We start from the raw sequence: 17,428 nt of genomic DNA on the forward strand, positions 1-17,428 counted from the left end.
TGCTTCAGCAGAGCAGATCATAGAAAGACTGTCATAAGGACCAAACAACAGTTACTCAAGTGTTATCGCAGATCGATGGTAGAATAAACAGCTTCAGCATGATCAGCTTTTTATCTGTGAATGGAGTCAGCCAACACCTGTTCCAACCCACTGTGATAGAAAAAGCAGGAAGCAGCAGGGGAAAAAAGAAAAAAAATGATAAAGAAGATGATGAAAACACAGTTGGACCCACACAGTGTTGCAGTAATCTCTGGAGATGACTGCAGGCGTCAAACATGTGGCTCGATTCCAGCCTCAAAGAAGAGAAAAACAAAACAGGACTAAATCTGGAAACGTACGGAAGCGTGGGCAAGAGATGGGATGATTCAGAGACACCGGGAGAAAAGAGAGAAGTGTGAAAACTGAGGACAAGAAAGGGAAAAACGGAAATGCAGAGAAGATAAAGCGATGAAGTCAGAAAATGCTTATGAAAATGAGAATGATGCTGCAAAGGACAGAAGAGGAAGAATCCTGAGCCACGGGTTTGACTTGATGGTATTCAAGTGATAGGTAAGCAGTGTCCTTTCGACACCATCTTCCATCCCTCCTGCCAACAGCCCATCTGCAGCTTCCTCCACCCCACCAGACCCAACACAGCCTGACTGAGCTCTCGGCTGGCCCCGAAGCGATACAGAAACTCTGCCAAACTCTTCTGTGGGCAAAGCTGTCAGGTTTTGAGTTACTAAAAATCCATCTGGAGAGCCCGTACACACTCTTACAGTAATTGTTTTGATCAGCAATGATTCATTCAGTATGTTCACCAGTAGCTGCCCTGGCTGCTTTTTAAACTTCATCTCCACATATCTCTGAAACAACCGGTTATCCTTTTACAGTGCCTGAAAATGTCTGTGCGAAGGGGAGATAGATTTATATCAACTACAAGTATCGGCCGGTCTGATGGAGGACCCTGATGTTTGTGAATCAGCCACTCAGTAGCATAATGCCCTGTGGGCCTCAGTTTTAATCTGTGATTACAATTTAGGATTCTGAGATGCAAAGAAAAATACAAATCTTTCTGGCACTGATTGTTATTCTCTGCCCAGTTACAGCACAGAGGACAACAGAGAGGAGATGAGGATTTTCTGATGTGGTTCCAACAAACCACAAAGTTAAAAGCACTAACGTGAAGTGAGCATCTTGTTACAAAGACAAAGGGTGGAACATAAAGCAGCAAGTGAAGTGTCACTTTTTGAAGTCGGCGTGTTAAAAGCAAAGCAGCATAAAATTGGGACAAAATCATGATGGTTACACGAATCCCCAAAACAGAAGGCCTTCCAGCGCAAACCAAAACAGAAAGAGGTTCAAGGTCACAAATTTGTATGAATTCTTTACAGGAGATGTGCAAAGAAGTTTGCACTGTGAACATGTTATTATTAAATCCACATGAAACGCATATGATTTACAACACATGCAGTCAAGACATCATCCAAGTTCGCTCTGAGTAACTTTGAATCTACTTAGAAAACCGCTCAGAGAAATAGCTGACGATTTGTATCCACAATTATATGCAAACTTCATCTTTAGATGTCGGTTATGACTAAACAGTCCAGAAAAAAAATACAGCAATACCTTTGAAAATGCAGTTTGCTTAAACTTTAGTTATTCTTATTTTGTAAAGAGTGAGAATGTATGGCCTCACATGTTAGGCTAAAGGTGTTTTTAACTGTGGTGGATATTCAAGCTGGGCCTCTGTTTCCTGCTTTATGATTGTTGGAATTTTTGGATTTGTTGTTATGAAAGGATGAAAACAATAAGAATCACATTTTGCGTAATTGACATTACAGATGATACAAAGATCCTCCTCTTATATTTAAAAACTGACTAATCTGCTTGGTCTTAAACAGAACCTCTAACACAACTCTTAAGCAGAAGAGACAGAAAAGCTTAGGCAACCTACAACACAGCCATATAAATTGCCACACTGCTGACATCACTGTGGATAGGACGGCAACAGTGAAAGTGCTCCTGTTTGGAGGATATTGCGTGAGAGACCACTCCAACACAATATCTGCTCGGCGACTGAGGGCCCTTTTTTTCTGAAAATGGAAGAAAAGCAAACACTTCCATAAGTAATGCATGAACAGTACAGTTGGCCACGCTCAGTGACACAATTTATTTTTAGCTTATGTGAACAGGCAGTTTCACTGCAGATAGGCAGAGAGGGAGATGGAGTCAGTGAAGGGGGAGGGGCTTGTGTGGCATTAAATGAATCTCAAAGTAATCACTGTTCCATCTGGATGATTTGAAAGTCATCTGCGTTTTTACGGCTGCGTCATCACATTTGGTCTCCAGCAGTTGAAGCTGAAGGGTTAAACTGATGTGAAAGCACTGAAAATATGTATGTGTGCTCCCTTATATTTTTTTCCATCAATTATTCCTAAAATGTGACTATAAAAAAAAAACTATTACAATTACCAACATCTTTTTTTTTTGTACTTTTCCAAAAAGCTATTTTGAGTGAGGTTTTCCATGGGATTGGAAACACTTCAACGCTTGCAGCTTGTAGCGGTGCCTCGCCCTGTGAATAAAGGGCACAGGAAAAACAAAAAAAAACTGATATGGCAAGTTCTTAGAAGAAGGATCAGTTAGTGTGACGCGCCTCAATTTTTCACATCATCATAGAAAAAAAAATCAAAGTGCAATATGCTAGAAATGGCTCCAGAAGCATTTATAAAGACTTTGGGGTTTTCTCAGTTCATGATAACTAGCACAACAACTCAAACCACCTTTAGTAGATGGTGTGTTTTATGGATGCCCATAAATCCTATTAAAACCTATTAAAATTTGGAGTTAAAGTTCCAAAGTTTATGCTCTCCTTTACATGTTCCAATGCCATCCAGTGGGCTGGATTGGAGATCTTTAATGGGCCCATTCTGGCCCCTGGGTTTTATGTTTAACATCCCTAGTCTAGCAATAGAGGAACTCTCCATAGTGTCGGGCATCATACAAAGTTTACACTATGAACACAGCCCAGAAGTGGTGAAAAAAAAATCCACGGGAACGGCAGAGCACCTGCAGATAACTCCACACCGCAACTTAATCTTTGTTAAAGTGTCCAGTGTGAGACAAAAATTGACTGTTCGGTAACACAGATGAGATAAAAATGTAATTTTCTGATAAAAGTTATAAATGTTGTGTTTGGAGGACAAAACAAGTTATGTGGACGGGCCATCAAGATTTGGGACTTGGACAGATTAGGTCTGAATTTCATTGTGAAATTTTGCAGGAGCGTGTCTGAGCAGCAGTCCATGACCATGGACCTCGGTCGTGTTGTGCAAGCAGAATGAGTCAAAGCACACAGGTACATCCACAATGATATTGTTAAAAAATAAATAAAACTAATGTTTTGCAATGGCCAAGGTAAAATCCTGTTTTTCTGACATTCTGTTCAATAAGAACAACCCTGAAACATTTATGAGCTGAAATGGTTTTGTTGGGAGATTTTTTCCTCCTCACCATTGTGCAAGTCTCATAAGTAAAGGTCGTCACTGTTTGACTCTTTCCCGCAAAAATACGACGTTTGACAACCTCCCCGTACCCTTAATGACAAAGTTCGGTCCCCTAAATGTATATCACCACCATATTTCAGGCCTGCTTCTCGAGCAAGCAGGCCTGAAATATGACAGAAAGTGCTCACTCCAGAAAAAAGAAAAGAAACAAGGGTTACCCCTAGCAGGCATCCAAGGGGGAGCAAATTAAGGAGGGTCTATATTCAAGAATTCCCATACTTTACCAACACTTTTCAGTAAAGACATGAGGCACTACTGTTTTAGTCAGACTGCGTATTTGTGGGTAAATATAATGACATTGTAATTTCACATAAAAAACATTGAAATCCCATTTAATTAGAGGGGAATTACACCCTTAGTTGCAAGCCGTATTATAAAATGTTACCAGAAAAAGAGTTAAAAAGATGTATTATTTAGCCTAGCTTATATTATAAAGACAAACATGTCTACACACACTATAGATGCAAACAGTCAAAGAAATCTGCTCGAGGCAAATCACAGCCCTGCTGAAGTGATGAGGGCCTCACTCGTTAACCCACTTTCTCAGAGTGGCCCAGTCACGTCTGTCCTATTGGTGGAGAGGTCACCATGCGACTATTTCAGTGTTACAGTCAGGCTTCAGACGAGGCTGCCGCCACTCTGCTCTCCTGTCTTTGTTTGACAGTTGCATCAGTAAAGGAAACCCGTGCGTGCACCTCAGAGCGTACGTTTTCACTTTCCACGACGTGAAGGGGAGAAACATCAAAGCAGTGCCTTGTCTAAGCCCTCCACACTCTCACACTTTCTAGCTTCAGATTATTTGAATTGCAGCAGGCCTGCACTCTCCTTCCTCCCCACAGGCACTCAGTCTGAATAGTAATTAGCTACTGCCCTCTATTTTCTTTCCCTGCTTCTTTCTCTCCCTCATCACATTATCATTCAACTACTTTGTCTCCAAAAAGAAAAAAAAGAAACAAACAACTTAAAGTCGTGTTAACACCTGCTTTGTGAAAATTATATAAACACTTGGCAAAATATTACAGAGGAAACGTGGATTTCCTGCCGTTTTCTCTCATCTTACAAGAGCGAATAAGCCTGATGATAATGTGTCTACTACAATCACACAATAGCAAACTCCAAGGAGGATCCTCCAAACGGAATAAAACAAGTTTGTCAGTGAAGTATTCGAATTTACCCAGAGTAACTGACATATGGCCCCTGCTCTTTGGCTCTGGGGTTCCTCTGCATTTGCTGACTGAGTTCAAGGGAACATCTATAAGATTGAACTGAAACCTAGTGGTGACATTTCAGGATTTTGTCCACGCATTAATAATATATTAAGGGGACAAAATATTAAGAACACATTTGAATTTGATTATCAGCGCTGCTTTTAGACAACAAGAAAACTGAATGTGTATACTAGAAGACACACACACCCACACTGGGATAATATAGCTAGATAAAAAAAAAATGTATGTTGTCTGTTTCTCTGTGTGAGCCATGTGACAGACGGGCGACCTGGTACAGGGTGCAGCCTGTAGATAAATATGTACATCCAAATACTTTTGTCTATATGGAACATAAATGTAGATCCAAGCAAATGGTTCATGTCCTTTGTATGATGCATGCTTTCTGTACTGAACAATCAGTCCAGACTGCTTGAGAATACAAGACCATGCAAGCGTATCAACAAGACCATGCAAGTGTGAATGACACTTAGGGTGCTACTGACAAAACAGCGTCGATGATCTTATTCTACACTGTCTGACATATCACACTTTTACACTGCTTTTTTTTAATGATCATTTCCCCAATTCAAGGTGTCTTGTGCAATGTTTTATTTCACCAAACAAAACATCTTTATCTTTTTTAGAGAATTTTATAATGATGGTTTTAGTAATTATTGCCGTTTGGGTGGATACAAAAAACAACAATGGCTTATCGAAAAGAAAGCAACAGAGAATTTCTGTGTACCTTTACCTTTACCTGTACCTTTACTCTGTCAGACAACAAAACTGGAATTACAGGCACTGGTGAGTGAAAGAAAGTGCTTCAAAAAAGCCTCAAGCTCTAAAACACACACACACATATACACAGTTTCCCTGTAGTTGATCTCTCAGGTGATTTGTTTTCCCTGAAATTGTAAGCAGGGTGTGGTTAACTCTGGCCAACAGTGCAATTCATGTTTCCATGTTTGCCTCCACACACTGAGCTCAAGACGTGTCTGGGATGAAACCGTGACTCAGTCGGCAGCCCTTCCACCTCCTTCCTTAGTTTCTGTCTTTGCTGGAAACAAGACTGAAAGAAAAGGGTGTGGAGACACACCTGACACATTGCATTTCAACATTTGCTGGAAGAAGCCGTTACAAACGTTGAACACCGTCAAACGCATATCCTCCTACGGGATTTACACAACCAGTGAGACGCTGAGTTCTGGCTGTAATATTATGTATGACAAATGATGTAAACCTAAAAACAAAAATGTCCCAGGAGCAGTATCACCGTGTCCAAAAACATCACGCAGGTGCTGACAGAGTTTTGCACGCTGTTAAACACAATATATCTGTTTTTATATTTTTTAAATATTATGCTAACTTAGCAAATGCTATGATTTTGTGCTGTCTTTGACTGCATATGTCGAGCGTCTTACAAAGCGAGATCTAAACCCAGACGAGGATTGTATTCCGGGTTTGTGTGTGTGTGTGTGTGTGTGTGTGTGTGTGTGTGTGTGTGTGTGTGTGTGTGTGTGTGTGGTGGGGGCTGAAATGCTGACTGTGAAGTTCAACACACTTTTAGGCAGTCACAGAACTGCCTGGTGAGCAGATGTCACAGTCAAATCCTTTCCAGTCAAGTCAGATTACATCAAGTGTATTTGTACAGCTGACTGTAATGTATAACGTCTCCCTGTGAGGGTTCATGACCAAGCCTGTACACTCTAGAACCTCAAAGGAAAACAGAAAATGAAAATGGGAGATGAAGCTATTATAAAAAAGTCTGGTAAGGTTTCAAAATGGTGTAACAGCAAAGGTTAAGGGTCAGTGAATGGAGCAGCTAAGTGGACGTGTGGTTTAGTTGATGAGATCAGAACAATCAGCCTGGCAGAGCAGAAAGAGGCTACCTCTGCTTAACTCGTTCTCACTGTCATTTGCAATTCCTACGAAAACTCTTCACACACCAGTTTTCTTGCTGAGACCTGTACCAGTGGCCAGTATCCAAGTATGTAGACATCAACTGTAAGAATTTGATCAAACATGAGGATGTGCGAACAAGTGATGTGGTCCTTATGAGCAAAATTTAAAAATAACTCAATAAAAAAAATGATTTGTTTTTCAAAATAAAAGTTTCATGTTGTATAAGAACAACAAAAGCACCAAAGGAGCTCACTTAAAAACGGTTTCGGTGTTAAGCAAAACACATGAGAGTAGCCCTGTTTAATGCAAGCCCTGATACTTCCAAAGACCCATTCCACAGAGACAGTTTATTTTGGAGGACAGCAAAGCATGACTTAACGTGAAAATCCAGAGAACAAGACGTGAAAACTATGATGGGCACTCCTCATTAACCAGTGTGAGGTTTCCCTCAGAAGCATGTAGAACAGGGGTGGGCAACTCCAGGCCTCGAGGGCTGGTGTCCCTCCAGGTTTTATATGTGTCCTTGATCCAACACAGCTGATTTAAATGGTTAAATTAGCTCCTCAACATGTCCTGAAGTTCTCCAGAGGCCTGGTAACGAACTAATCATGTGATTCAGGTGTGTTGACCCAAGGTGAGATCTAAAACCTGCAGGACACCGGCCCTCGAGGCCTGGAATTCCCCCCCCCTGATGTAGAAACTTCAAAAATTCATTCAAATTCATGGTGAAAGACTATTTTCACCATGAATTCATTTGAGATTATTTTCTTTTTGATTTTACATCTTTGTTTATATTCCCTTCTATTAAAGTGTGCAGCTAAGCATTTACAAACTGAGCTGTAAATAATTAAGAAAGCATTAGAAGGTTATTAGGCCTCTCATAAATATTACAGTTACTATAACTTGCTTTAATTGTTAATGGTTTTGCTTAAGGATCCCTGCTCTGTAGCACTTTTTTGCCTCTTTGGTTATTTGAAGTCTGAGCGTTTCGTCTTGGGTTTTTCTTTTTTTTTTTAAACTTTTGTCAGGACCCCCTCCTTTGACCTCACAGTTATAATTATCCAATCAGATGCCTTGTTTTTAATCTGTTAGCAACTGCAGAACTTTTACTCGTCCAACCGAATAAAACTTCTTTGTTGCTGTATTCATTTGCAAAAGATTCACGGAGGAACATTAAAAATGTAGAATATATACACCCATGAAGGGCTTTTATTTGTACAGTTGAAACTATAACCAGCTAAAGCGTATAGTGCATTTCCTGTCTTCACGGGTTGATGGGAATCGGCTAATTGCTCTCGATTGACTAATATGATTTATAAGAAAATCATGCAACACAGCAACACTCAGCTGCATTTCTCCCCCACATTTGCAAAAGCATCTCAGAACATTATCATTGGTGGCAGAAGCCTCATGTTTCCCGTATAATGGTTTTAACAGCTTAGCACAGTGTGCAGTTGTGTTCCTGTATGTGCTTCAACATATGGCTGTTTTAATCTGATAAAGGCTTTATAGGAAATTTCAAAAGGAAAAAATGCATGTGTAAGGGGGGGGAGGGAGGATTTGGGGGCAGGGTGTGGGTGGTCACACAAGAGCTGTGTCCATACCACTGTGTGGTGCAGCACGAGGGAACGTGACATACGAATCCATGATGGTGTCCTGCAGGTTTTAGATGTGCCCTTGATCCAACACAGCTGATTTAAATGGCTAAATTACCTCCTCAACATGTCTTGGAATTCTCCAGAGGCCTGGTAATGAAGTAATCATTTGATTCAGGTGTGCTGACCCAGGGTGAGATCTAAAACCTGCAGGACACCGGCCCTGGAGGCCTGGAGTTTCCCAAATGAATGAATGAATGAAATGAAATGCAAGATGAAATAGATTTACAGAAGTAAGCTTGTGAACTTTGCTCAGTCACTGAATGAGCATTTATTTGGAGTCGGCTCCAAAATGATCAACAGCATGCTGAAGAGGTCCTATTGTGCAATGGATGTTGATAAACGGATGGGCGAACAGTCAAGTGTAACGTAGTTTGCAGTAGTTTGCATATTACAGCCAACAGGGCCTCCAGGCAACAAAACTGCAGGCTAACATATCTGTGTTAGGGCAATGAACTTGCATGTTTAACTCTATTTCAGTATGTTTGGTTTGATCACAGACAGACATCCAGACAAGGCAGGATGAGAAGCCTCGTATCTGATCGAAAGGGTCAAGCGGCACAAGGCTCTTTTAAGCTATTCCTCTGTAGTTCTTGTGCTTGAATTAGCAGCTACTATAACAGTATTTCCAGCCAGTACAATCAGTAATTGATTTGGGCTGAGTTATGATGAGGACAATTTATCAAAATATTAACCCACTGACACGTAGAATAAGTATAACGTGTTGAGCTCAGGAGGCTCGGCCTGAAAGTGAAAGCAACATAAACCAGAAAGAAACTTGGATTAAGTAGCAGTGCACTGCCTGGACTGAAGCATGTGAGGCCAAGTCCGACTGCCACTTCTATTTGCCACTTTTTAATAATTCAGCAAATAGCATATCGACTTAACCACACTCTCTCTTTCCAACACTGTCACCCTCACTCTGGCATTTCTTTGACTTGTGCTATTTTTAGCAGAAAGTGGCATGAGAATGGAAACTAACAGATCAGAGGAAGTTTAGCTTTAATTACCAGAAGGTGTTGGGAAGCACAACTTTAAAGCCAGAGGAGGCTAAAGACCCACCTGTGGTTCACTGTGAACTTGAACGTGAGACGATTCAGTTACCCAGCTGGAGGGGTGCGCTCGAATGTCATCTAAATAATTCAGTTTCTTTAGTACACAAAGCAGCAGAGGGTTTTTAGTAACAGTGTGTCTGCGCTCATGGTGAAAGTGGACATGCAAAGTTTTACATGAAAACCATGATCCACAAATTAAAACAAACCAAACCGGATCCTGCTGTGAAACAAGCAGCAGAAGAGTTCATCTTTTCATGGTGTATGATCAAGCCTGTGGCCTGGGACAGTGAAGATCAGAGGGCAGCTCCTCTGCAACAGTTAATGAGCTTTTAAAGAGATAAAATTAAAGAGATAAAAGCTAAATCAGCCTCCTTCCTGTCCCGGTCAATGCTGTGTGCACACCAGCCACAAATAATTGGAGCTGTACGCTCTGCAACATGAATACACACATTTTTAAAGCCTGGTACCAAAAAAGGGTTTGGTAGAGGTAATTTCACCAACAGGTACAAAGGATTAACTTCACTCAGTTATACTATAAGGTTAATGTTATGTGATATTAAGGGTGTGACTGCTTTAGGTGGGTGTTGACTGATGTTCAGTGTTTGGTTGCACTAAAAGACACCCTAAGAGCTTAGATTTGCTGATGCTGGCCAAAGTTAGCATCCCATCACAAATCAGAGTAAATCAGCCTAGCTAGCACTAGCAGACAACACTGAAGGTCTACCCTAATTCGAATGTGGTTATGTCCAGTTTTTAAATAAAGAAGCTAACAACACGACGGCCAAGACGACTTCTAAAAACAAACCTGTCCATCTTTTATATACAGTCTGTCATAATGACAAACTATAATTGTATTAGGTCTTATTATAAAAAACAGCCCACTGAGTCACTCCAACATACACCCTGCTTCTGCTCTTAACACTCTTCACTGCAGGAAATGCCAACAGAACTACTTCAGTATTATTGTTAATTTTTTAATCAGACACACAGGACAGCATTTCATCTATTTTTGTGGAGGGTAATACTGAAATAATAAAGCAATAGGGGGACAGAGGAAGACTGAGAGAGTCATTTTTAGAGTCAGAGTGGATGGGTGGGAAAGGAGGAGAGATCCCCCGCAGCAGTCCTGGCCCACTGTGCTTCACAGGCTAAATGAGCCAGGCTTGTTGCCCCCTGATGCTCTGTGACCTAGATTGAGAGACGCAGGAAAGGCTATAATCTCTCATTTCTCTCCCTCTCTCTCAGTATGTAGCGGGCTGCCGACATGAAAACCTGCATCCCCTCTGCAGCAGCATCGCAGGCAGACAGCGGGATGGATGCTGTTCATTAGAGAATACACACGTCCACTCAACAGCCGGCCCTTTGCAACAGGGACTGGGGAGCTCGTAAAAATATGAGAAAAAAAATACTATGTAAACACATAACTGCAGTCTTACTGGACTCGTGATGCACTTATGGTCAAACACATCCATGCAGAAAATCATGGCGCAGATGGCATATATTATCATTACAAGCACCAAAATGATATCTAAGCTTCAACACTAATAGCAAAATGCTGTTTTTGTTTTGTTTTTAGCATAGCATTGCATAGGTTTGGGGGCAGCAAATTCAATCTGACAGTCTACTCAAACATCTCACCCACTGTTGGATAAACTGTCATAAAAATGCAGACGTATATTCATGATCTTCGAAGAATACACCATGGCAAAATGTGCAAACTATTACAAAGGTGTAGATAGGGTCCACGGGCTCACAGCGGCCAGATTTGTCAACACGATAGTGCCGCAACTGTACAAGATGCTATCATCAAACTTTACTAGAGCTGAGTTGAGCTCAAAATGAAGCCCGAGTTCAAAGATGGATCAGTGCCATCCCATAAATAGTGCCGGAAGTAGGGTCAAGGGGGCTATGGGCCCTTCCCACAGTATGCTCCTATACCAGATTTTTTTCACACATGATGTATTTCCATGTCTTTCCATTTGGTATATAAAACTGGTAGCATTTCAGCACTGAATGGAATAGAGTCAAAAAGCTTGACAGGTAGGGCTGTGCGATATGAACACAATTTCATATCCCGATATAAGAATTCTATCATCCCGATAACGATATAAATCACAAAAATTTAACATTTTCTGTAAATTATGTGAATCTCGGGCAGCTCGACTTGCGGGAAGTGTTTCCAGCTGCGCGTCATGTACCTGGAGTCGAGTGTTTTAACGATGCATGAAACTACATTTTTAGACATAAGTTGTAACGGCCGCCGTTTTCTTTGTGAGTATTTATTACACGGCGTGCTGCGGGGAAAAGCCTGCTCTAACGTTTGAGTCTAAGGTTTATTTTTTTAGCACCTGATGGCTCTTTTTTACTTCTCATCCGTAAATAATCTGCTCTTTCACGTGATTCCGTTTATTTTGAAAAGTCTCAACAGGATCTTGAGCTTTATTGTGAAAGGTTTATGTGGAACATAAACAAGCGGACACGCGATGGTGTTACCGTTGTTGTTGCTAACGACAACGCATAAAACAGGCGCTTTTCCGTCAGTAGTGTGGTTATATTAAATAAAAGAGAAAGAGAGAAAGAAGAAATTAATATAGTCACTACAGTGACCATCAAAACGATGAAAAAATATTGCCGTAAACAGTTTATTTTGCGACACCACGAAACAAACGATAGCATAAAATTAAACGATAGACGTTTTTATATCGTCATCCAATATTTATCGTTATATCGAACAGCCCTATTGACAGGTGTGTGAAAGTCATAGCTCAAGGGCAGGTGTGACCTGACAATGAAATGGTGTCACAGCTGCTGTGATCCCACAACAACAGTGTTTAGTTCAAATCAATAATTGTCTGACTGGAGAATAACTAAACAGGATACTCAACATTGCTTGACAAGCTGGGCAGTTGTTTTTCACTTTCCCTCTTTTACTTTCACTCACTAACATACTCTGAAGATAGAAGCTGCTGATATTATGAAGCCCAAATGCAGAAAACAGTTGTGGTTCAGAGGCTCCAAATTCCAGTCGAGTTCAAACAGCAAGTCTTTGACACCAACCAACCCCCCCACCCCCACTCCCCCCGCCTCAAAGGTTCTCTTTGTGTCCGTACAGTCAAAGAGGTTAAAGTAGGTGGAGCTGTGCCCTTTCTCTCTCTCTCACACACACAGACACACACAAATACAGACGAATAAACACCCACACTGCAGCCCACAACTATTTCTGTCAAAAAAACGCTGATGCACATTTCCTCTGTTTGTTGCTAGGGGAGTCCCATCTATGTGGGCAACAATGGGGGAAATTGTTGCTATGTATAAGATAGCCATGAGAGAGCTTCAGACTCATTGGGGGTCCAGCTGCTGTTCGCCTTGTCCCATTGTGTGTATTCTGAGCAGACGGCGAGGGCACTTTATCTCACTAGAAGTTGCGGATACAGAAACAGGACATCTGGACAGCAGCGAACCTTTTCATTAGCAAGAGAATCATGTCTCATCTAAAGTTACAAACGATGCACTCACCCTCTGAGGCTCAGTCCCCAGAAGAGGGACAAGTGGTGTCGACTTACCTCACAATCTCACTAAAAGACTCTCGCAGGTAACTCTGACCACGGTAGGCCCCTATGCTCAAAAATTCCTGCTTGTCAGCAACAGCTGCTCCAGGCAGACCATTTGACAAGAATGAAGAAGCAACCGTTTGCGAGGTTATAACAAAGCAAAAACACCGAAAACTGTACACAGCTGAAATCAGATGACTTGAAATCCAATCAGATTAGAGTAAATAACGAGTAGTTTGAAACCTGATAGACATCCTATAAAGAAAAGCACATTTGTTTCCTCCTATTATAAGAATAAAAATATACTAGAAATAAATTGTTTATCATAAATATCTATAAAGGTGCACAGAGAACCATTTTTAGCAAATTCCCTCCTGTGGCCCAGTGGTCCACGGTGTTAACTGGTCAAGTGTACCGAGCACAGCTTCTGTGGGTTACAGAAGAACTTTCCTCTAAAACTTATTTCTTTTCTTCTTCTAAGGAAAGAAGGCTACTCCATGCTGTAGACAACAGCGTCCTTCACAAACCAGCACAATCTGGCTCTAAGCAGTATTATTCAGTGAAGTAGCCACTGAGGACCCGAGAGGCATGTGTTTCTCAAACTAAGGACTCTGACATACTCTGGAGCATGTTTGAAGGTAGTGGTACACACACTCGGACCTGGCAATGAGTGGCCTTCATTTATTTAAAAAAAAGTCCTGACAGTTTATGAATAACCCTGGGTGATTGTGGCTCAAGAGTCAGCAGTTCGTCTTGTAATCGGAAGGTTGCTGATTCGAGCCCCGGCTCTGACAGTCTCGGTCGTTGTGTCCTTGGGCAAGACACTTCACCCATTGCCTACTGGTGGTGGTCAGAGGGCCCGGTGGCGCCAGTGTCCGGCAGCCTCGCCTCTGTCAGTGCGCCCCAGGGCAGCTGTGGCTACAATGTAGCTTGCCATCACCAGTGTGTGAATGGGTGAATGACTGAATGTGTAAAGCGCTTTGGGGTCCTTAGGGACTAGTAAAGCGCAATACAAATAAAGGCCATTTACCATTTTTTTATTGCTTTTGGCCATTTTAATAAGAAGACCTGCCAAAACCGATGCTCCAGACACTCAACTAACTATATTTATAGTGGAACAGAGGATATTCATTTCTTTTACAAAGACATTTCCAAACTACATGATAGGTTCTCTTACAGAAGATCTGACTTAAAAAATCTCAAACTCTTAAAACAGTAAGTTTCACAACCAAAGTGCTGCCTTTTGGGCTCAGTGGCATTTTCATTTTGCAATCGTGCCACAGTGCTCAAACACCAACCCACACCAGGTAAACTGATCTGACACTGCAGTCACCTAATTCATTCACAAACAAGCTTTTTTTTTTTTTCCTTTTTCTTTTTTAAAAGTTCATCATGAAAAGTGCAGGATGATAACAATCGCAGTTATGAATGTGCCATTACTGCACGCCAGTGTGCACATCGTTACGGTTATTTCTCATTCGCTGCCTCTCAGCCACGTTCAATGAGATGAACATACAGTGAACAACCTCAGCTATTCACTCTCATTATCACACTGCTGATTGGAGCCTATAATTAAAGACACAACTCTTTCCCAGCACTAGCTCAGGTCTGAACAGGCTGCAGTCATGCTCTGAGAGTCTAGTCTATTAAGAGTGGTGCTGTTTTGTTTATTTTGCAGTTCCTATAACCTGAATCTAAACCAAAAAGGGGGAAAACATGTTTTACATTTCACAGAGGTGTCACCTTTTGAATGAATAAAAAAAAAGAAAGTCACGACACTTTTGCCGAGGTTCTTCTCGCTCTCGTTCACCTCTTCTTTCACATGGGCTGGGCAACTCTGCGCTGCAACAGAGACTGAGGCATCATTAGTGGCCCATGCTTCCTCCTGCATGGCTCTCCATGTGAAACACAACATTACTCATCCACCCCCAGGCACCTGAGAACTGCACAGCACCAATCAAGTTGCTGCACAGTGATTCACAGTGTGAGGAGGAGACTTGCATAACAGTCAGCTCCATATTCTGTTTTCTTCCAGCCATTCTTACAAAAATAAATAATTAAATAAATGCACAAAATCCATTTTATTTGTGCAGCAGTTCAGGGTTCAGAGCGTTCAGAGAGCCCAATGAATCAGTTCGTGTCCACAAATTCTTCACACACAATGCCTTGACCCATTTCATTAGACAGGAGTGTATGTGCTCTGTAAACATTGTGGTATAGATGTGGGTTCATTAAGAATATAGAGAAGGGGAAGCTAAAAAAAATTAATAAAAATCCCAAATATTAAGGTGATCATGCTAAGAGCATGCCATACACACGAAGATGACTGATGGAGAAACAACAGCTGGAAAAGGAGGTCACTTTGTTTTTATAAATTCTTGCAGTCGTGTCCCGATGCACTGCAGCAGCACCGACTCTCCTCCAGCTGACACGGGAAAGCAGACTGTGGATGACTGCACACAAACACGCTCACGCAGCCCTCTCTATTAACTTCAGCGAGCCGCAGCTTTCCCATCACCACCACCTACTTATCGCCGCTAGATGCAAACCCTACCTTCGGAGAGCTCCAGATCCAACTCCGCCAGCTGGTCCCTGACCTCTTTAGGCAGAGCCGACAGATCAACGCCGCGGTCGGCCATCGTTGGAAGCGCAGCAGCCTGCGGGATGTTTGTGAAATCTCAAATGACAGCAGGTAAGATCCACCATGAAGCTCAGAGGAAGAGGTGGGGGGATTTTAAAAAATCAAGATGTAGTAGTCGTGTTGTTTACTCCATCTCCGCGACTCCCCGACACCGCCATGACTGTGGGAGATGGGAACAACTCGCCAGAGGAGTCCGTCAGTCACATGACCAGGCTTGATGGTAATTGCCGTGACAGGATGGTGGGATGAAAAGCAGACTCTCTGCTCCCTCTGCTGTTGTGTTTTTACAGCTGGGAGAAAAAAAGAAAAAGAAAAAAACAGCATTCCTGTCGCCTCAGCTCACCTGCCACCTTCCCCTCAGGTGGGTGCTAGCTCGAGTTTGTACAGGTATTTTCATGCACTAATGGTGGAAGTGGCGCCAGGTTTTATTAGAGATATTTTGTGTGATGTTTCAAGGAAATATATAATCCCCCGTGGATTGGGGGCGTCTTTTCCTAATAAAAAATAGATAAATAAGAACAAAATATCTGAATAAAAAAATGTAATGTTCACTCGCACACTTAACAAATTTAACAAAATTTTCAGGCTGCATCACTTTTTATTTATTTTCCACCTATTCCAAACAAAGATGGCGCCGGAAATCACATGTACGCACTCATTTTAAACACGCTCGCCGGTCAACTCCGTAGTCACACCTTTCTAGTACCAGGTTGGTCGGTCTTTTGCCTCCAGAACTGCTGATTCAACAAGGTGCGTCACATTCCCAAATGTGCTATGCTCCATTGAGATCTGGTGACTGTGGAGGCCATTTGAGTACAGTGGCAAGCTCAAGAAACCAGTTTCAGATGATTTGAGCTTTGTGACATTTCACACTGTGTTGCTGGAAGACAGTGGCATAAAGAGATGGGCATAGACAGAAAGAGTGGAGTTTAAACAGTGCTCAGTTGGTTCTAATGGGCCCAAAGTCTGCCAAGAGAATATACTCCATGCCATTTACACCAGCAGCAGCAGCCTGAACTGTTGATACAAGGCAGGATGGAGCCAAGTTTTCTTGCTCTTTCCACAAAATGAAAAAATGAGTCTCATCAGACCTAAGAGCCAATCTTCTATTATCCAGTTTCCTGTTCGTTACTGGCAGGAATGGAACCCGCTGTGGTCTCTGCTGCTGTAGCTCATCTGCTTTAAGATTTGTCGTGTTGTGCATTCAGACATGCTCTTCTGCGTACTTTGTTTGTAACAAGTATTTACTTGAGTTATCCTTGCTGTCAGTTCAAAGCAGTCTAGTGATTCTCTTCTTACATCCAGAGAATTACTGGATGCTTTCTTTTTTTCAGACGAGCACTTTATACAACTTACCTTATTCACTCAGTCATACAAGCACTTTTTATCCAACATTCACACACCAATGGATGCATCAGAGCGCAACATGAGGTTAGTATCTTGCCCAAGGATATCTGGCATACAGACTGGAGGAGCCAGGGATTGAACCACCAACTTTCCGTTTAGTAGACGCCTCCTGAGCTAAAGCCAACCCAAACTTAAAGCACCTGGTATGCCAAGGCAGTCTGCCATCAAAGTACTAACCAGGCCAGACCTGCTTACCTGCTTAGTTTTTGAGATCAGACAAGTTTGGGTGTGCTCAAGGTGGCATGGAAATAACCATCTCTAGGCTGGTGTGCTTGTGTGAAAAATCCTACTAGATAACCAGTTTCTGAATTACTCAGACCACCCCCACCTGACACAACAACTCTGCCATGTTCAAAGTCCCTTTAAATCTAATGATCAGTTTGAACTTCAGGGGTTCGTCTTAACCATGTCAAGCCCTGGTGAGATCTGTGTGCAACTATTTTATTTGAGTAAATACTGTT

General features: G+C 41.9%; 1 protein-coding gene across 4 annotated transcripts in view; it reads right to left on the reverse strand.

Moving 5' to 3' along the window:
* dip2bb (DIP2 acetate--CoA ligase B (putative)b) overlaps positions 1-15,771 on the reverse strand; it is a 43,301-nt gene extending 27,530 nt beyond the window's left edge. For all 4 annotated transcript variants that reach the window (XM_084928287.1, XM_084928285.1, XM_084928286.1 and 1 more), the window contains exon 1: positions 15,474-15,771. In XM_084928287.1, coding sequence (XP_084784413.1) covers positions 15,474-15,558 — 85 coding nt within the window. In that variant the 5' untranslated portion in view covers positions 15,559-15,771. The remainder of the gene's footprint in view (positions 1-15,473) is intronic.
* Positions 15,772-17,428: the final 1,657 nt, after the last annotated feature.

The sequence above is a fragment of the Perissodus microlepis genome, chromosome 5, assembly GCF_051167445.1.
Source record: "Perissodus microlepis isolate ML-2025 ecotype Zambia chromosome 5, ASM5116744v1, whole genome shotgun sequence".
NCBI classification, from domain to species: Eukaryota; Metazoa; Chordata; class Actinopteri; order Cichliformes; family Cichlidae; genus Perissodus; species Perissodus microlepis.